Here is a 22,262-nt window from a genome sequence, read left to right as displayed (position 1 = left end):
TTAACAAATCTCATCATTTTAGTAAAGTTGGAAGAGTAATGTGCTTTGAACATATGCCCATGATATTTATTCCTTTATATTAGTTTCAACATTATAGACCGTACCTGCATTTTACAGCTACAATAATTTTAGCCTTGATGAATATGTTTGTAACCAATATGAATCATCGGGGAAAAAATAAACAAGAAATCTCAAACGGATTCGGGTAAAATTTCTGTTTAATATTTGTTGTTCCTTTGTTATGGGGATGTATAAGTAACATGCAACATCCGATCAGTGTGTTGTTAGACATAATTCTGCTTTGTATCAAGGTGATGTGTTAAGCCATTTTAAACGTATTTAGATGTTTGTCTTTATGTTTTATTGTTACACTATTGTCCCAGATTAATTGTAGGATTAGCGCCTACTAACTTTTAGTACCCCGCCCTACTCTGTATGTTCCTGTATCAAGTTAGGAGTCTGTAATTCACTGTTTGTCGTTTATTGCTGTATACCACGTTTTTCTTTTTTATAAAATCAATATTCTGTACAAAAATCAGGTCGCTAGTTCACTTGTTTAAATTGTTTTACATTTGTCATTTCGGGGCCTTGTATAGCTGACTATGCAGTATATGCACTTTTCTCATACTAGGAGGCCGTACGGTGACATATTGGTCTCTTGTGGAAAGTTATAACATTGGTTTTCATACCACATCTTATAGTTTTATAGCAGTTTTAAAAGAGTAGTTTTTAAATTTTTGTACGACTTCAAAGTGATATGAAATCTCACAAAGTCATTTAGACCTGGTAACAAACAAAATGACGAAAAAACACGTGTGTTTGATATGAAATTGTTTCTTTATTTCATAATTTATGCATTAACCTCTAGTTAGTTAGCCCCTGTATCCAGAGTAACTATGTCGACTAGGTCTACCATATCGCTGACGTCTACCATACCGCTGATGTCTACCATACCGCTGATGTCTACCATATCGCTGTTTGTTACACCTGTAACGCCTGATTGACGTTTGTACTTTGCAGTCAGTTTGTACTTTGCAGTTTCTTCCATTATCAAATGGCTCAGAATCTGAACAATGAACTTGTTTGTTGTTGGTTATTGGACATATAGACGGTAAATTGCAACCTATTGGTCGAGATCTATCTCTATTCAACGGTTGATCTAAAAATATTCAAAAACACACGAAGAGGTTAAAACCGTACTGCAATATGTACAGAAATGTTTATATCAATTATAATATGGTTGATGCTTTAATTTGAGTGAGAAAATTAAAAAAAAATATTAAGTAGAATACAGAGTATACCGATTTTAAGATGGTTGTTAAAAGGCAATGACAAAAGTGTGAGTGCATGAATAGCTATAAACTCAAATTGTGTGGATTGTGGTGGGATTAGGATACACATGGTAAGCTGTTCTTGTATTGCATGCATATAAAGCAGCAACTTATTCAGCATAAAAGATGACGCCAAGATCACCATCGATGGAAAACAATTTGTTTTAGAAAGGACACTTGTCTTTCAATGATTGTTGCATGTTGACTTATATATGTATGTATTGCTTTGTGATATTATATTTTTGACGAGAGCCTTTCTCTTAATAATATAATACTCAAATTATTTATTTACTAGTACTCAATGTGTGTCCTTTCTACAAAGTCTCAACTGGCAACATGTTACATATGGATCCCTCGGAGCATTTGATTACTTTTTTTAACGTGCAGGCAGCATTATATCACTTTCTATAAGATTTGACTTCCAAATTTCGACCATGAAGTGGCTACGTGTTTATACATCTGTTCAAATTTAAACTAGTTCTTTATCGCTTGGTACACACCAACGAATTATTGACATTTAATCGAAAGTCTGCTGATACTTAAATAGGAAAGGAAAGGTTAACTGGAAACTTTCACAGTGTCGGAAGTGTACGCTAGTACATTGTATTTATTTTCATATACAAATCCGAAGATATAGTTATCAAAGGTACCAGGATAATAATTTAATACGCCAGACGCGCGTTTCGTCTACATAAGACTCATCAGTGACGCTCATATCAAAATATTTATAAAGCCAAACAAGTAAAAAGTTGACTTATTTGTATAAACACTGAAGCAAATACAAATAAAATACAGTATTGTATTTGGAATTGCATATACTGTAATTATTTATTGAACTTATATGAAAATAGTATACTCACTTCGAGCTGTAATGGTTTTTATACCACATCTTATAGTTTGATAGCAGTTTTAACAGAGTAGTTTTTGTAATTTTTTACGGCCTCAAAGTGATGTAAAATCTCTCAAAGTCATTTGGACCTGGTGAGCAAACAAAATGACGAAAAAAAACGTGTGTTTGATATGCAATTGTTTCTTTATTTCATAACTTAAGCATTAACTTCTAGTTAATTAGCCCCTGTATCCAGAGTAACTATGTCGACTAGGTCACAGTGTCGGAAGTGTACGCTATTATTTTTTTTCATATAAAAATCCGAAGATATAGTTATCAAAGGTACCAGGATTATAATCTAATACGCCAGACGCGCGTTTCATCTACATAAGGCTCATCAGTGACGCTCATATCAAAATATTTATTAAAGCGAAACAAGTAATAATTATTTATCGAAATTATATGAAAATAGTATACTTACTTCGAGCTGTAATGATAAAATGAATCATTCAATTAAAATATCAAATGCATTCATACCTAAGGTAAAATGTAAGATACTGATGCGCATTATCAACACTAAAAATTGCGCCTTGAATGTTTAGTTCTTTTGTGAGACATTTCAGTTTTTCATATAAAACGAGTGCCTGTCTTATGATAAGTAACATCATATTTCCCTACCCATTCTCAGTCTATGATTTCTGGGGACCAAAAAGAGGGGGTGGGCGAATGACGGAGATTCGGCGCAGACAATGATAGCTAAAACATTTAAGTAAGATATGGAATTAGTATTTATTTAGATAGAAACGATAACTCATATTAAAAATATGACATGTGAATATATATATATATATATATATATAACTCGTCTAAACATCAACCCAACAATGTTAGATCTGTAAATTTGCTTTCGCAAATTTTTGGTTCTTCCCTCGCCGGGATTCGAACCCATGCTACTGTGATATCGTGACACCAAATCGCCTGCACTGCAGCCGTCCCGCTAGACCACACGACCACCTGGGCTCTCAAAAAAAGAGCTTTCGGTGGCCATATGTTACCTTTCCACGTCAGTTTTAATCTAGCGGCGTACTACAGTACATGATATATAAGGCATGAAGATGTTATTGTTACAGATCAGCTAAATTATCTATAGTAAAGGATCCTACAAATTAATGTAAGATACAGTCACAGAAAATAATTATATTCATAAGTACGTCTGAGTCAGTGACAACCCTACAACAGATGTATCCATCGGATCGCCATCAATGATGGTGATACATGGCTGTGTACATAATGTATATACAACTCGTCTAAACATCAACCCAACAATGTTAGATCTGTAAATTTGCTTTCGCAAATTTTTGGTTCTTCCCTCGCCGGGATTCGAACCCATGCTACTGTGATATCGTGACACCAAATCGCCTGCACTGCAGCCGTCCCGCTAGACCACACGACCACCTGGGCTCTTCCAAGAGCTTTCGGTGGCCATATATATATATATATAAGTGAAGAAAATTCTCAATAAAGGTTTCCAAAAATCTTGATAACTTTATGAGGTTAGTTTCTTACACTAATCTATAATCATAGTAAATAAGTTTTTTTTGCAAGTAGTAGAACAATATCACGATTACTTACCTGAAAAATAACCTGGTCCTGCAAACTTGGAACCATCACACATCTCACAAAATGGTAACAAAGTCTCGATTCCTGTAAAACCAAAGTTTCTATTTGATCAACTTACTGATGGCTTCATGTGAAAGAGTCTGCTTATTTATAGTGTGTGCAGCCCTCTTTTATGTAACGTATCTGGAAACATTGGATAATTTTGTTGTTGTTCCACATTGCAAACACATTTAAAAATATTTTTGAACCAAGATATACTAGAAACTTTTTCTATAAATTCACAATGGATATTATTATGCTTCACATTAAAATGCCATATTTTGATTGGCCAATACGAGGGTGTTAATTTACTATATCTCATGGCTGAGCGGGTGACAATTTTGTTTTTAAATGTTACCCTGTTGTCTAGATCCAGGAAATAAAAAATCGACGATTTAAAGGACAACGAATTGAATTTAAATCATATATTATTGAAAATTGTGCTCAAGCTCAGATTCAACTTTATCAAAAACTACCTTGACCAAAAACTTTAACCTGAAGTGTAACAGACGGACGAACGAACAGACGGACGGACGAACGTACGGACGAACGGACGCACAGACCAGAAAACATAATGCTCCTTTACTATCGTAGGTGGGGCATAATGAATTGAATCTGTAAAAGATAATAATGATAGGACATACAGTATAATAAATCAAATAACACATAACTGAGAGGGTAATAGAAAAGATTGGTACCCCTTCGCCGCAGTTGACAATGTTTTCTCGGGTTACATCTGCTCTATCACCTTCTCAGTTAGGTGTTATTTATATAATGTTAGAAAGAAACTAGTTTAAAATCAAAGTTATGTTTCATGAAATAATTAAAATGTACCTCCGTTGTCGTATTCGACCCAGTCGGTATCAGTTAGTGCCATAAACTTGAAACACCAATATAGTCCAAATTCTCTATTAAAAAGAAAAAAATAAATAAGTAAGAACGTGTTTTACAGCTACTTTAATATTTAACATTTGTTTGCGTGTCTGTATATTTGCATCATACATTTGATTACTTGATCGGAATATTGGATGTTCAGGCATTGGAGCACTATAATAGAAGTATTTTTCATGTTTTTTAGATATAAAGAACAAAGGATAATGTTTTTATTAAATATACATCGTTCATTCAATTTCCTCTCATCAGTGCAAATGGAGATCTATTGATTGATAGTTATAAAGTTTGGTCTCGCATTTTTGTTGTTGATATAACCAAACTGCCTACCTCTTTTCGTCAAACATGACTGGTCACTGGATTCGTACTGACATTAGCATAAGGACATGTTGTACAGAATTATCTAAGTCGCATATATCAAATGAAATTACAAGGGGTATTTGTATGATTCCTGTCGGTCAACCTGCAGTTTTCTGTGTTGCGTTTCGTGTACTGTTGGTTGTCTTTCAGTGGTGTTTCGAATTTGTACTATTGCTCATCAGTTTATTATTTTACTTTTATGTGTTTGAATATCCCTTCGGTTTCTTTCGGCTTTGAACTAAAGTGCTTAGTAAATAAACTCATCATAGATACCAGGCAGGATTGAAATTTCATATTTACACCAGACGCGCGTTTCGTCTACAAAAAACTCATCAGTGACGCTCGAATAAAAAAATGTTAAAAGGCCAAATAAATTTCAAAGTTGAAGAGCATTGAGGACCGAAAATTCCTAAAAGTGTTGCCAAATACAGCTAAGGTAATCTTTCCTGAGGTAGAAAAGCCTTAGTATTTCAAAAACTCAAAGTTTTGTTAACAATTAATTTATAACACAGAAGTGCTGACTACTAGGCTGGTGATACCCTCGGGGAAATAAATCTCCTCGTCATTCGTATTCTTGTTAGTTGCTTTTATGCTCCATGTTTATTATTTGACAAAAGCCCTTTTCCCTAAATTTTACAGTTTGTACAACTGTTGTCCAACTTTCACTTGTAAGGGATAGAGATTTTGTGCTCACAAAAAGGATTAATACCACCACATTATTTGTGTGCCTGTTATTTAGTGGTCGTTGTCAAGTTGTAATTATAGATTTGTGTTCCACTCGTTTTAGTATGATTCAGTTATCTGGTAGGTTCATATTATATCATATCGAGGCTATGGATTTTACCAATATTGATGGCTAAATGGACTGAATCGTCTCTATGCATGACCCAAGATGTGTCTATAGACAGTCTTAGTTTACTTCAATTTGATTAAAAAACCACTATACAACTCTAATGATAGTGAGCACAAGAAAGGATGCACTATTCCATTGTCTACAATAGTAAACCGCTGTTCAATAGTATATAGGACCGTCTAAGCTGTGTTTCGTTTAAACTTTTGTGAACAGTTCCGATTTAAAATAAGCATAGCAAAATATATAAAAGGTTTCAAATTGCGTCAAAAATATTTGCAGTATATGATGTCTAACTCTTATTTTTCATTCACATTTTGCTATAAATATACAGTACAAAGTATAAGGTTAGAGAAAACTATACTGTACGGCACAAACTTTACTAAAAGTCCAAGATTTAAATCAGATGATCCGGATGGGATCTTTTGTCTCTATGTTTTTATTTTTCGTGCAATCTTACTTGAGTATAAAGAAAGGCCCATGTCTCATGATACATTCAGACGGTGATGTCTGTTCACCAATTGGCCGTGATATGTTGGTATATGTACCATTGGACGAGGAAGTGATCATCCATATATTACTACGCTCTTGCAGGATTGGCATGTTTTCCCTAAATTCACACGGAAATAAGCATCGTGTAGGCTTGGCTATGAAAACAAAGAAACATAATATGAGTTGGAAGGGATATCAGGAGGTTTTCATAACACAACAACTGCAATACAACTTATAAAACAGGAACAAACGAACAGACTTATAACAGTTTTAATCCTTTTTATGTTTATTATTAATTAATGTTTTGTGCGTATGTGTTTATCTACTCGTTTCTACTGGATTGGTTAATTGATTACACGTCCAAACAAAAATAAATTGGAACGTTAACGAGTACAATACTTTGTAAATAAACTAAAATTTCGAACGATGTGATAAAATAGACATCATTTTACTGTTATACAAAAGTAGATAACCAGAACTCAATCTCATAATAAATTATTAACACAATTGTACATCAAAAACTTGCTAAGAATTACTTACTCGCTTCAATAATTACTGGTTATCAAACTAGTTTCTTTAATGTCAATTTGAGGCTTTCAAAACGATAAATAATTTTGGTATGAATTAAATAAAGGGGACACCTTGTCGGTGATCAGTTTCACAGATGCGGGGTTTACACACCAGATTACAGAAAATAGAAATGTCACATATGTTATTGAAGGTATGCAATATTTGGTCAATAAACATTGCGGGAAATTCTATTTAAATATACATCAAGGCAATACTTTGTAAAATGAATCTGTTGTGCTCAGTGTTCAAGATCGTTTAATGATATACAGTTGCGTATATCTTTGTCCCGTTGGTCTTTGGTAGACAGTTTCAATCTGGCTACATTATTTTTACTTTCATATTTCTTTCATACATTACTATTAGAGATTTGCATACAGAACCTACCTTTGTAATAGGAATTAACAACACAGACTGTTAACAGCACAAACAATACGATTTGCAAACACATTGCAACTATTTGACTGAAATAAGCACAGTAATATTTTATTGTGTAGTAGGCAAATATTGTGAACCCATTTGAAATTGGTCGAGACGCTTATTCCGTGCTGTAGTTTCTGGTCTATCCGAAGTTTTTCAGGATATACAAACAACAAGCACTTAAGGGGGTACCCAACATTTTGACTAAAATATATTTGACTCGTTTAATTTTCATAAAGTTTTTATCAACATATTTACTTTGACCTGTTTACCGCTCATTCTTTAGTTTTCTATATATGTTGGGATGTGTGCACTGTTGTTTGTCTGTTGACCTTTTTCTTTTCTCTTTTGTCAGTTTATTTTTCGACTTATGAGTTTGAATGTCACTTTGGTATCTTTCGCTTCTCCTTTGAATAATCCTACTGCTATTTAGATTATCAATGAATTATCTTAATTAAAAATAATAATAATATAAAGTAAACACTTAAACAATTCACAACTGACGAAAGAGCTAGTGTGTGTAAAATTTGTTATATAAATTTACCAAAACAGGGTTAGTTTCAATTCATTATTTAATGCATTACAAAGGAACACATCCCCGATGGATAACAAAATATAAGTGAAAAATAAGAATATGAACAGTCCTATTCAAGGTACTTGCATGTCATTATGTTTACTTTCAAACCCATAAAATGTTTATCTTACCATAAGACTACAAATTAGACCTGCTTTTCTCTATGAAATCAGCTATTCTAATGTTATTAAAACAAATAATGTTTTCTTTATTTATTGAGTACCAATAGTACTGTACACTTCCTCAAAATTGTCACACAATCTGGTGCCATTATTATTAAAAGGCAGTTATTATTACATCATTTTCTAAGTGCATTATATAATTATGCAATTACTCTAAGCGATTTTCATGTTTAAAGATAAACACAAATTCGTACGTATACAAATCTACAAGTAAAAAACGCTTAAAAGAGGGACGAAAGATACCAAAGGGATTGTCAAAATCAAAAATCGAAAATTAACTGACAACGCCTGGCTAAAAATGAAAAAGACAAACAGACAAACACTTGCACACATGACACAACATAGAAAACTAAAGAATAAGCAACACGAACCTTATGCAAAACTAGGGATGATCTCAGCTGCTCCGGAAGGGTAAGCAGATCCTGCTCGAAATGTGTGGCACCCGTTATGTTGCTTGTGTTATAACAAATCCGGTAAATAGTCTAATTCGGATGGTCACATTCATGAAACGGAAGGGGATTGTAGTTCGATATCATTTGTCAAACGTTTATTCCATAGCGGTGAACAAACTCGTGAGGGCGTCAATAAAATTTACAAAAGGATGATTTCCACTTCAGCATTTGGTACTCTTTATTTAAAAGTTTGGATGTGAGCATCAACCCCTCTATCAAGAAAATCATGATAGGAAATGCAAGCACGAGAATATCGTATCAATTGGTAGATAAATAGGCCTCGTATGCAGATGCTACTTAGAAATAGAAAGTTCACAATTTGAAAACTGTTATCATTACTTTTGTCGTAAAGTTTTGTTTTCAACCGACCCTCATTGTCAATTTCTGGTAGCAATAAACAGTTAGGAAAAAATATAAAAATTTGCCCTCATTAATTTTACCATCCCCTTTTCATTGCTTTCTTGCAATATTAAGCTTACTATGTGTGTCATATATGTGCAAATGTATGTAATCAGAATCTTCCAAAGATTTTATATCCAGTATATAAAATGGTAAAATATAGTGTCTTTTGGGTGTATCCATGTCAACAATTTATTTGCACCAAAAAATTGCAAAAAGGGGGGGGGGAAAGATGTCACATATTTCCCCAAAATTTGACTAAAAGTAGAATTTCAATTGCTTGCAGTAGTACATTTTTTAAAACTGTTTACATATATCTCTCAGTTAATCCAATGAAAATCATATGTCTTTCGTCTCATTGTTTTGTAAAATTAATGCGTTAAAACTTCGTGTAGAAAAAAAGTGTTTGTTAACATTACATTAATTTCTAGACCGATGGCTGGTCTAGCTATGAAAATACGGAGAGTCAAACAGAAAATAGCCAATAAATAGTCAAAAATCAGCTTGATGATATTATAAACCATCTTTGAAGGTTAAATTAGTACTCAGCTGTCTAAAAATGAATTTTATTACACAATAACTTTCATATTTGAAAAAATCCACCGGGGCCAAAATACGAAACTAAACTCCTAACTGTGTATTGCTACCTTGATAGAAAATATTTTTTTCAAATATCCAATTTTACCTAATTTTCTGTGTTCTGCTAGCTAAAACGAGTAAAATGGTCTTTTATTTTTTAAAATTGGTTGAGTAATGAATATTTTATGAAAGTTAGCAGTTGACACTGAAACGCGACACAAACTGATTTAAAGAAAGGTGCCAAGTCAAAGTGTAAAATCTTGTTTCTACCTAAATTTTTGGCAAAATCTTTAAAACTATACCTCCTTTGTCAGTTTTTGAATGTTGAATATCTCAATAAGATCTCTGATGATGCAAAATTGTACAAAAGGAGTATGTTCGATAAGGTCCTAAAATGGCCCACTTTTTAGCGTAAATTTCAATTTCGGATTTATCGACCAATATCACGATAAAGTATAGCTAATACATTGACTAGCTACGATATAAACCATTTTGTTGAAAATTTTACGTTTCTGCGTTTCATTATGACGTCACAAGTTGTACAAATGTTGATTTTTCACGAAAAAAACAATGAAAATGGGTAAATTTCCATAGATTATTGGACAGGAACCATAGAGCGCATACGTCGACAACAAAGATCTTTAAAAACAATGTTTGTGAAGACATTTCACATGTCTTATTTGAATCTTAAGCTTGTCGACGCCTGCGCTCTATGTTTCCTGGTCCTTTATTTGGTTGAAATCCAGCTGATTTTGTCAAATTTCACCAAAATCTTGACCTTTTTTGGATGTAAAAATCAACGTGTTAGAATTAAACTTTGACAAAAACTGTTCTGTTTAACTTTCTAACATGTCTTAATGGCAACTTAAAACATGTATTGTCTTGTTACTATGAACTTTATAATTGGGACCAAATATGGCCCTTACCGAACTTACTCCTTGAGCAATTTCAAGCAGGCAAATGTAAATTTTCATGTTTATTGCATACCAAAGACTTGATTAAAAAACTTGGTAATAGGAAATCAATTTCTTACATCTGAATCAACTATACATTTAATATATGTTAAAATGTAGCATTAAAACATGATAAGAATGATAATTTGATATATTGGCAAGAAAAAAAACAAAGCGTTGAATACTTAGGCTACTACATACAGCTCAATTTTTCAGAAGCATATAGAGTACAAATATAAGCCTTGTGTCAAAATGTCTAAATTTTGTTGCTAGGGAGTGTAAACAATAAAGTTGACATATATTGTAATTCTTAAACTCTCAATTCTATCAAAAGTTGAATTAGAATCTAAATATCAATAGATTTGTGTATATATGTGCATAGCAGTGGTATGTCATGCCATGCTTGTTATATATGTCAACAACCGGGAACGGAAACATGGAATAAAGTCTCAGTCCCATGACAAAGCCCTGTGGAACACCATATTTCAGAACCATATTGTCGGAGTGAACAGACACATTGGAGACACATTGTGACCTATTAGTCAAGTATGAACGAAGCCACGATAAGGCTGTTCCAGATATACCAAAAGTATACTGTAGACTATCGAATAAAATGTCTTGATCGATCACGCCGAACTCTGCTGTTAGATCCAATATCAGCAATATTACACTTGAGTTGTTGTCTAGTGCGTATATACTGTCATGATGAATAAAGGCAACAGAAGTATACCGCTGTTCAAACTCATAAATCCGTGAACACGGATCAGTGCTGTTTGAGTTGAATGTCAAATGAGATATGTTGACTGCATATCGTCATGTAAAGAGTTCAACGTGATATGAGATCCAAATCTCGCGTTAACATCTTTCTCGACATCTTTGGATACAAATGGCACGTTTGACACCATTCTAGAAAAAGTCAACAAGGAAATAATGACCTTGTTTTGATCGTTGACGGAAGGAATATTGATTTCCTTTTGAAATTATTTGAGTTTTTACTATAATATCTTACAGCAGTGTTCATTATACATTGTAAATATTAAAAAGAAGATGTGGTATGATTGCCAATGAGACAACTATCCACAAAAGACCAAAATGACACAAACATTGATAATTATAGGTCACCGTACGGCCTTCAACAATGAACAAAGCCCATACCGCATATAGTCAGCTATAAAAGGCCCCGATAAGACAATGTAAAACAATTCAAGCGAGAAAACTAATGGCCTAATTTATGTAAAAAAACAAACAAATATGTAACACATAAACAAACGACAACCACTGAATTACAGGCTCCTGACTTGGGACAGGCACATACATAAATAATGTGGCGGGGTTAAACATGATAGCGGGATCCCAACCCTCCCCTAACATGGGACAGTGGTATAACAGTAAAGTATGGATTTTTTTTAATGGAAGAATACTTTGATTGCTACATGTATTAACTTAAATGCAACTATCCCGAATTAAACAACTGTCAAGGATTTGAACATATTTTGGTCAATGTGCGAAATTTAAAAGTATGCAAAACCGATACCGTTTAGTACACGAAGAACCTAACAAAAGTACTTATAACATATCATAAAATGTCAATAAATTAATTTGAATATTGTTACGGAAGTAACATAGAACAAATATATGCAGCTTTGATGTTTTACATAATCTGACTCGATTATTTTCATGTTTTGTAACACATTTGTTGATAATGACGTTGAATATTACTTGTTTTTGTCTACATAATTTGTCGAAAGAGTACAATTTCTTGTTGTTCGTTATAATGAGGTATATGATACTGCAATAGAAATTGGCGTTTTACCTTTAATCAGTTACATTTAAAGAAAATGGCTAGTCCGCAGTTGACTAAATATATTTTTTCCCAAATGAAATCGAAAAAGAATCATTTTACTTGGAAACTACAATATGTATGTTGCAATGTATTGGAAATGCTGATGCTTAAAAATATCCATTTTACTTTCTATTTCTACGGGACACTTCTCATAACACAAGTTGAATATGTATAGTTGTCAAAAGGAATATTTGTGTTATCTTTTCATATAGGAGTTATGCATTGTCGGTAAAAACTTATTCTTTATGTCTATTCTTTTTCATGAAAAAACATGCTATATATGTGAGATATTTTTTTTGTATCACTGATTGTTCATGTACTCGTTCAACATGAAACTTTTAAAGTTAACGTACTGTTATGACGTGATTGTCAATTTTCACAAAAATTCTCTCAAATAGGTGCTACGGGAAGTCTAAAATTTGAAGACAGGAACGAGACTTTGAAACGAAAAATAACAAAAAAAGCGTTGTTTCTTATTTTTGTTGTTTTTACTGTACATGAAGAATAATTTCTGCTTAAACAATGTATTCTTTTTTACATTCTTTACGGGGGAAAGTGAAATTCATATTGTTTTTAAATTGTAAGTTTTCTAGGCAACCAAACGTAGATTTTTGTTATAGCTTGCATTCTTAATGCTCGTTATAATATTTATAGTTTTCTTCATTGTAATGATGAAGTTTTCATGTAGAGGCATATGAATTCCAGTAGCGATACTTAATAATGATTTGAACTTTATGGTAAGTCTAAAAAGTCATACTTTTTTTTTTAACTAAAACTACATAAATAATGATGCTGGTGATTTTCATTTGTTGAACTCAATCATGTTGGCAAATCTTCGCATCTTTGTGACTCATTTGTCTGATTTTGTGTCGGGTCTAAAAGTAAGTTGCCTTTTATTGACTGCTATTTAGGCAACTACCCCGAATGAACCATTTGTCCAGGATTTGAACATATCTTGGTCAATGTCCGAAATTTAAAAGTATGCAAACCCGATGCCGTTAAGTGCATGAAGAACCTAACAAAAGTACTTATAAAATGTCATAAAATGTCAATGAATTAATTTGATTTTGTTACGTAAGTAACATAGAACAAATATATACAGCTTTGATGTTTTACACAAACAAGTCGATTAGTTTCATGTTTTGTAACACATTTGTTGATAACGACGTTAACTATTACTTGTTTTTGTCTACATAATTTGACGAAAGAGTACAATTTCTTGTTGTTCGTTATAATGATGTATATATTACTGCAATAGAAATGGGCGTTTTACCTTTAATCAGTTACATTTGAAGACAATGGCTAATCTGCAGTTGACTTAATATATTTTCCCCAATGAAATCAAAAAAGGATCATTTTACTGGGAAACTACAATATGTATGTTGCAATATATTGGAAATGCTGATGCGTTAAAATAACCATTTTACTTTCTATTTCTACGGGACACTTATCATACCACAAGTTGAATATGTTTAGTTGTCGAAAGAAATATTTGTGTTATCTTTTCATTTAGGAATTATGCATTGTCGGTAAAAAATATTCTCTATGTCTATTATTTTTCATGAAAATAAAACATGCTATATATGTGAGATATTTCTTTCTGTATCACTAATTGTTCATGTATTCGTTCAACATTAAACTTTTAAAGTTAACGTACTGTTATGACGTGATTGTCAGTTTTCAAAAAAAATCGTCCAAATAGGTGGTACTGGAAGTCTAAAATTTGAAGACAGGAACGAGACTTTGACAGGAAGAATTACAAAAAAAAGTTGTTCCTTATTTTTTTTGTTTTTGCTGTACATGAAAAAAAATTCTGCTAAAACAATATATTCATTTTAACATTCTTTATGGAGGAAAGTGAAATTCATATTGTTTTTAAATTGTAAGTTTTCTAGGCAACCAAACAGTATTTTGTTTGGTGTAGCTTACATACTTAATGCTCGTTATAATATTTATAGTTTTCTTCATTGTAATGATGAAGTTTTGCTGTAGAGGCATATGAATTCCAGTAGCGATACTTAATAATGATTTGAACTATATGGTAAGTCTAAAATTTCATATTTTTTTTAACAAAAACTACAAAAATAATGATGCTGGTGATTTTCATTTGTTGGACTCAATCATGTTGGCAAATCTTCGCATCTTTGTGACTCATTTGTCTGATTTTGTGCCGGGTCTAATAGTAATTTGCCTTGTATTGTCTGGACTACATTTTATCGCGCATCAAGATCTATCAGCACCAGGAACGTAAAAAACATAATAGCGGGATCAATAAGAATTCTGAGAGCACACCTTATATCAATACACATTGTTTCTTTTCAAAAATGTCATGACTCAATAACACATTACTACTAACAATAATATAACAAAAAAGATATATTTTGACTGCCAATTAGGCAACTACCCCGAATGAACCCATTGTCCAGGATTTGAACATATCTTGATCAATGTCCGAAATTTAAAAGAATGCAAAACCGATACCGTTTAGTACATGAAGAACCTAACAAAAGTACTTATAAAATATCATAAAATGTCTATGAATTAATTTGAATATTGTTACGTAAGTAACATAGAACAAATATATGCAACTTTGATGTTTTACATAAACACATTCGATTAGTTTCATGTTTTGTAACACATTTGTTGATGATGACGTTGAATATTACTTGTTTTTGTTTACATAATTTGTCGAAAGAGTACAATTTCTTGTTGTTCGTTATAATGAGGTATATGATACTGCAATAGAAATGGGCGTTTACCTTTAATCAGTTACATTTAAAGAAAATGGATAGTCTGTAGTTGACTAAATATATTTCCCCCCCAATGAAATCGAAAAAGAATCATTTTACTGGGAAACTACAATATTTATGTTGCAATATATTGGAAATGCTGATGCGTTAAAATATCCATTTTACTTTCTATTTCTACGGGACACTTCTCATAACACAAGTTGAATATGTATAGTTGTCAAAAGGGATATTTGTGTTATCTTTTCGTATAGGAATTATGCATCGCCGTTAAACATATATTCTTTATGTCTATTCTTTTTTATGAAAAAAACATGCTATATATGTGAGATATTTTTTTGTATCACTGATTGTTCATGTACTCGTTCAACATTAAACTTTTAAAGTTAACGTACTGTTATGACGTGATTGTCAGTTTTCCAAAAAAAAATCACTCAAAAAGGTGCTACGGGAAGTCTAAAATCTGAAGTCAGGATCGAGACTTTGAGACGAAGAACAACAATTGTTCCTTGTTTTTGTTGTTTTTGATGTACATGAAGAATAATTTCTGCTAAAACAATATATCATTTTTACATTCTTTATGGAGGAAAGGAAAATTCATATTGTTTTTAAATTGTAAGTTTTTTAGGCAACCAAAAAGTAGTTTTTTGGTGTAGCTTACATGCTTAATGCTCGTTATAATATTTATAGTTTTGTATTCATTGTAGTGATGAAGTTTTTCTGTAGAGGCATATGAATTCCAGTAGCGATACTTAATAATGATTTGAACTATATGGTAAGACTAAAAAGTCATACTTTTTTTTAATTAAACATTCATAAAATAATGATGCTGGTGATTTTCATTTGTTGGACTCAATCATGTTGCCAAATCTTCGCATCTTTGTGACTCTCATTTGTCTGATTTTGGTCGAGTCTAATAGTAAGTTGCCTATTATTGTCTGGACTACAGTTTATCGCACATCAAGATCTATCAGCACCAGGAATGTAAAAAAAACATAATAGCGGGATCAATAAATATTCTGAGAGCACACCTTATATCAATACACATTGTTTCTTTTAAAGAATGTCATAAACATCTTACTACTAACAATAATATAACAAAGAGGAAGATATAATTTGACTGCCATTTAGGCAAATACCGCGCGTAAAACAACTGTTCATGATTAAAACAGCCTAAATTGAAAGGATAGTATGTTTAACTGTTTTTAGCAGGAGCATTTTGATTTAAATCAATAAACAGTTTTTTACTAGTTGTTTTGCTAAATGAGTACCGACTTCTTTACACCCTCTCGATCTTGTCCCACAGGCTGCCAGAATTTAAGAAATAGCCTACACGGAAGTGATATGAAGACATTTTTAAAAAAGAATTTCGCCTTTATTGAATAGATTAATAAGAAAAAAATATTAATACACAGAGGGCAACGGCTATTTTCTATTACTAGTATTTTTTGACAGAGTTTCGTGCGTATTTCATTTTTATTTTTTGTTTCTCACCGTAGTTGTACTTGTCATGGAGAAGACAGATGATGCAACAGGAACTGTCCAACAAAAGCCGCATGTATTTCTCATCTGATTTGTTGATGCTTATTTGTCTCAATCCTAAGTTTCCCAAAAAGCACATTTTTTTTGTATTATCAATTGTTTAGACCTTTCGACATGGAATCGTTTGTTTTGTTTATATAAAAAAAAAATGTATGTACTGCATAGTTTGTGACGAATGTCTTGAAGATTAGACTATCACTAGGAAATGAGTATGTTTAAAAAGAGGTTAAGGGGTTGACAGTTTGATTTGTAACATTCCGTCTACGAACTCCTCAGAGTGTTGTTGTAAGGTTTCTTTAACGTGCACAGAGAGGCATTGGCACTCTTCCAAAACGCTACATTGGATTTAATGACACCGGTTTAAATATGTCTATAAAAAAGAACACTTCGTAAAGAACTAAATGCTGTTTTAATTACATTATATGACATACCCAAGGACAAGCTTTATCTTTGTCCTTGTTGTGTACCAACGTTTCGTTAGACACATCATAGACTATATTAGTTTCTCCATCCACATCATTTACTGAAAATTTATATTTTCCTGTCCCGCTGAAAAATGTGACTGTATTGACAAAAGCATCAGTCACTTTCAACGTTGCGTTTTTCCAACAACTTTTATCGGGAGCAATTTCTAAAGTTTCCTTGGCAGCAATAAGATGTTTACGAAGAGATTCCTTTTTCTTTCCTCCATTGGTTCCCGCAACACCACAGTAACGCATGACTGCATTTTCTATTATATGTTTGGTTATTTCAGGAGTATTAATAATATCATCGATGAATTTCTTATAAATTGTTTCTACTATTTCCACTTTTCCATAATGTGGATACGTTTCGTATACTATAAATTGTCTGTCCCCATGACCACAATAAATGCACAAGTAACTATGATCCGTGTCCCTGACTAGAATTTCTGAATTTGATAAAACGTATGGGTCGTTTTTAGCAATTATGTAATCCACTATACCGGAAAGCATTCTCTGCATAGAAATCATGTCTTTGTAATTATTGGCCCTTCGTCTATAAAATTCCATTACCCGGTTAATCAAACTATCGTTTACTCCGTCAACTTGTATAATTTCCATGATTTTCTCCCCTTCACATTCTCAATTAATCTGAAAGAAATGAACATTATTATTATCAATAGCAATTTTTGAGATCATCATTAAAATCAAAATTAGTTTTCTGATATGTAGTAATGCGTTTTATTTTTAAAACGAGTTTATACCAATCACACTTAATACTATAGTTTAAAAAAGAGGACGAAAAATACCAGAGGAACAGTCAAATCATGGATCGAAAGTAAACTGAAAACGTCATGGAAAAAAATGAAAAAGACAAACAGATTAATAATAGTACACAAGACATAACACAAAAAAACTGAAGACTAAGCCACACGAAAGTATACAATAAGCGGATATAATTTTCAATTTGAAAGTTATGTTAACAGCATCAGATGTAAGAATTTTTTCCCTTTTTTTTAAAACAAGTGACCAGATGAAACATAGGATTGATATATTTTTGATGTATTCTAATAGAAACTAAAACGTAAATAGTCATCAATGTAAATCAACCTGAAATAATGTCTATACTTCTATAAGCTCAAGCTTGCATGTAATAACAAACTAATATTAGTGTCAAAGGAGAAGAAAACATATTTAGAAACTGTACTTACATTTAAGGTAAAATGTATAGACTCGAAGTAGTAAGAATTTTTTTGTTAATTAAAAACTTCCGGTCGTTTTGTACAATTGGTTCATTCTTGCGATTGATAGAAATCAATTTCAACCAATACAAAAGAATCATTCGGTAGAATATCTTCAAAGGGTCTCAGATTTCATTTAAAACGTATATAAACATCGTTAATATATTTAAAGACAAACAGGTGATTTCAACCAGAGAATGCATTAACGGGTTTTTTAAAATTAATAGATGGATGAACATAGATTATGAAATACATAGAATATGCATATATGAAATCACCAAAATACTATCGCTAGCGATATGCGAGAAGCATTGTTTTTCTACAAAGTAAAGTGTTCTTGCAATTTTTTATGTACACTAATATAAATAATTATCAATGGTACCAGGATTATAATTTAGTAAGCCAGACGCACGTTTCGTCTACATAAGACTCATCAGTGACGCTCATATCAAAATATATATATAGAACACACTGGAGAAATAAAAATAAAAAAAGCTTAACTTTGTAGAAAAACGAAAAACTGTTTCTAATAAAAATGACAACAGATTTAAATATGGTACATGAACTTTATGACGAATTCTTAAATCATTAGGCTGTAACTAGTATAATTTTGTTTTACATTATACTATTGTTGCATTATGGTTTTTTTTCTTACGGTTATTGTGGCTCTAAAACCAGGGAAAACATATAGTAAACATTTGAACATAATATAATCAATCACGAATTATATGATAGATATAGGAAGATGTGGTGTAAGTGCCAATGAGACAACTCTCCATCCAAATAACAATTTAAAAAAAAGTAAACCATTAAAGGTCAATGTACGGCCTTCAGCACGCCTCACACCGAGCAACAAGCTATAAAGGGCCCCAAAATTTCTAGTGTAAAACCATTCAAACGGGAAAATCAACCATGTAATCTATATAAAAAAAAAACGAAAAACGAGAAACACGTATAAATTACATTAACAAACGACAACTACTGTACATCAGATTCCTGACTTAGGACTGGTGCAAACATTTGCAGCGGAATTAAACATTTTAATAGATCCAAACCTTCTCCCTTTTTCTGAAACAATAGCATAACAGCACAACATAGAAAAACACACGGTAAAATATCAATTGGCAAAATATCAAATCTAGAAAACCAAACTATTGCTTCAGGCTAAATGTTTTCTTTCTCCCAATATTTAATCGTACATTTGTAAATATCCCTACTTCTAAAACCAAGCCAACATCTTCATAGACAACATTGATTACAGTTTATCTATTCATGATTATATTTTCGATAATCTTGCAACGATAAACAAGTACATACCCGTTCTACCACTAACATTGATAAACTGCACTTTCAACGAAATGGTATCGTAAAACAATTTGAAACGTGTGTAAAAAACGATACACAGCATCTCCTCCATAAACCTAAAAAAAATGTTTTACCTAATTGCTCGTTATAACCTCAGCATTGTTTGTCCAATTTTGACGGAAGCGACACAAACACTCAATCTGGTAGTTATTTTCCTTATGTATTTGACAAAAGTGATCTATTGATCTATAGTATGAATGGAAAGTGATAGAGATCTAAGGTACTTTGGTTTGATGTTCTTAATTGAATAAAATGAAATTGAGGTCAAGGTCAAACGTCAATGTCATATTCTAAGTTTTGATTGTTCCTTGTTTTATGTTCTCCTCTGTCACGTTTGAATATATATATATAAAAACACTAGTGCAAAATGTTTGCCTGATTGTGAGGAAGATATGATACATTTGGTTTGAAACAATACAATGACATCTTATAGGAGTAATTGTCCCTGCAACAGTCACGGAAGTCTCGTATGGTATGTTATTTAAACAGTGCTTTCAAATTGTTACTTGCGACTTATTTCCTGAGTTTGCACTCGCACTGCAAGTGGCGCATGCATAGCAGTAGACGCATATGCTGTCGATACACTCGATTTGCTCCTTTTATTCTATGTTGACACATTTGTATGATTTTATCGTGATGACGATTATAAAAACTATTTGGACTACTGTACCCCTATTGTTGACATTTTTACCTATTGCGGTGGAATTTTAAGTGCCTTTCTTACGAGTGAGAGGTTTAGTCAGCTATAAAACCAGGTTTAAACTATCATTTTCTACACGAAAATGCCTTTACCAGGTCAGGAATATGACAGTTATAGGAAGATGTGGTGTAAGTGCCAATGAGACAACTCTCCATCCAAATAACAATTTAAAAAAAAGTAAACCATTATAGGTCAATGTACGGCCTTCAGCACGCCTCACACCGAGCAACAAGCTATAAAGGGCCCCAAAATTTCTAGTGTAAAACCATTAAAACGGGAAAATCAACCATGTAATCTATATAAAAAAAAACGAAAAACGAGAAACACGTATAAATTACATTAACAAACGACAACTACTGTACATCAGATTCCTGACTTAGGACTGGTGCAAACATTTGCAGCGGAATTAAACATTTTAATAGATCCAAACCTTCTCCCTTTTTCTGAAACAATAGCATAACAGCACAACATAGAAAAACACACGGTAAAATATCAATTGGCAAAATATCAAATCTAGAAAACCAAACTATTGCTTCAGGCTAAATGTTTTCTTTCTCCCAATATTTAATCGTACATTTGTAAATATCCCTACTTCTAAAACCAAGCCAACATCTTCATAGACAACATTGATTACAGTTTATCTATTCATGATTATATTTTCGATAATCTTGCAACGATAAACAAGTACATACCCGTTCTACCACTAACATTGATAAACTGCACTTTCAACGAAATGGTATCGTAAAACAATTTGAAACGTGTGTAAAAAACGATACACAGCATCTCCTCCATAAACCTAAAAAAAATGTTTTACCTAATTGCTCGTTATAACCTCAGCATTGTTTGTCCAATTTTGACGGAAGCGACACAAACACTCAATCTGGTAGTTATTTTCCTTATGTATTTGACAAAAGTGATCTATTGATCTATAGTATGAATGGAAAGTGATAGAGATCTAAGGTACTTTGGTTTGATGTTCTTAATTGAATAAAATGAAATTGAGGTCAAGGTCAAACGTCAATGTCATATTCTAAGTTTTGATTGTTCCTTGTTTTATGTTCTCCTCTGTCACGTTTGAATATATATATATAAAAACACTAGTGCAAAATGTTTGCCTGATTGTGAGGAAGATATGATACATTTGGTTTGAAACAATACAATGACATCTTATAGGAGTAATTGTCCCTGCAACAGTCACGGAAGTCTCGTATGGTATGTTATTTAAACAGTGCTTTCAAATTGTTACTTGCGACTTATTTCCTGAGTTTGCACTCGCACTGCAAGTGGCGCATGCATAGCAGTAGACGCATATGCTGTCGATACACTCGATTTGCTCCTTTTATTCTATGTTGACACATTTGTATGATTTTATCGTGATGACGATTATAAAAACTATTTGGACTACTGTACCCCTATTGTTGACATTTTTACCTATTGCGGTGGAATTTTAAGTGCCTTTCTTACGAGTGAGAGGTTTAGTCAGCTATAAAACCAGGTTTAAACTATCATTTTCTACACGAAAATGCCTTTACCAGGTCAGGAATATGACAGTTATAGGAAGATGTGGTGTAAGTGCCAATGAGACAACTCTCCATCCAAATAACAATTTTAAAAAAAGTAAACCATTATAGGTCAATGTACGGCCTTCAGCACGCCTCACACCGAGCAACAAGCTATAAAGGGCCCCAAAATTTCTAGTGTAAAACCATTCAAACGGGAAAATCAACCATGTAATCTATATAAAAAAAAACGAAAAACGAGAAACACGTATAAATTACATTAACAAACGACAACTACTGTACATCAGATTCCTGACTTAGGACTG

The 22,262-nt window shown here is 32.4% G+C and overlaps 1 protein-coding gene across 1 annotated transcript; it reads right to left on the bottom strand.

The window, feature by feature from the left end:
• Positions 1 to 872: 872 nt before the first annotated feature.
• LOC134722680 (uncharacterized) lies at positions 873 to 8,135 on the bottom strand. Its single transcript, XM_063586299.1, has 7 exons — positions 8,105 to 8,135; positions 7,367 to 7,443; positions 6,381 to 6,567; positions 4,654 to 4,727; positions 3,793 to 3,864; positions 2,642 to 2,647; positions 873 to 1,159 (listed from the first exon to the last, which is right to left on the bottom strand). The coding sequence occupies exons 2-7, from the start codon at positions 7,428 to 7,430 to the stop codon at positions 873 to 875; spliced, it is 690 nt and encodes a 229-aa protein (XP_063442369.1). The 5' UTR covers positions 7,431 to 7,443; positions 8,105 to 8,135.
• Positions 8,136 to 22,262: the final 14,127 nt, after the last annotated feature.

The sequence above is a fragment of the Mytilus trossulus genome, chromosome 6, assembly GCF_036588685.1.
Source record: "Mytilus trossulus isolate FHL-02 chromosome 6, PNRI_Mtr1.1.1.hap1, whole genome shotgun sequence".
Lineage (NCBI taxonomy): Eukaryota > Metazoa > Mollusca > Bivalvia > Mytilida > Mytilidae > Mytilus > Mytilus trossulus.
Note: the sequence above shows the minus strand (reverse complement) of the source record. Positions and strands in the feature narration are given on the sequence as shown.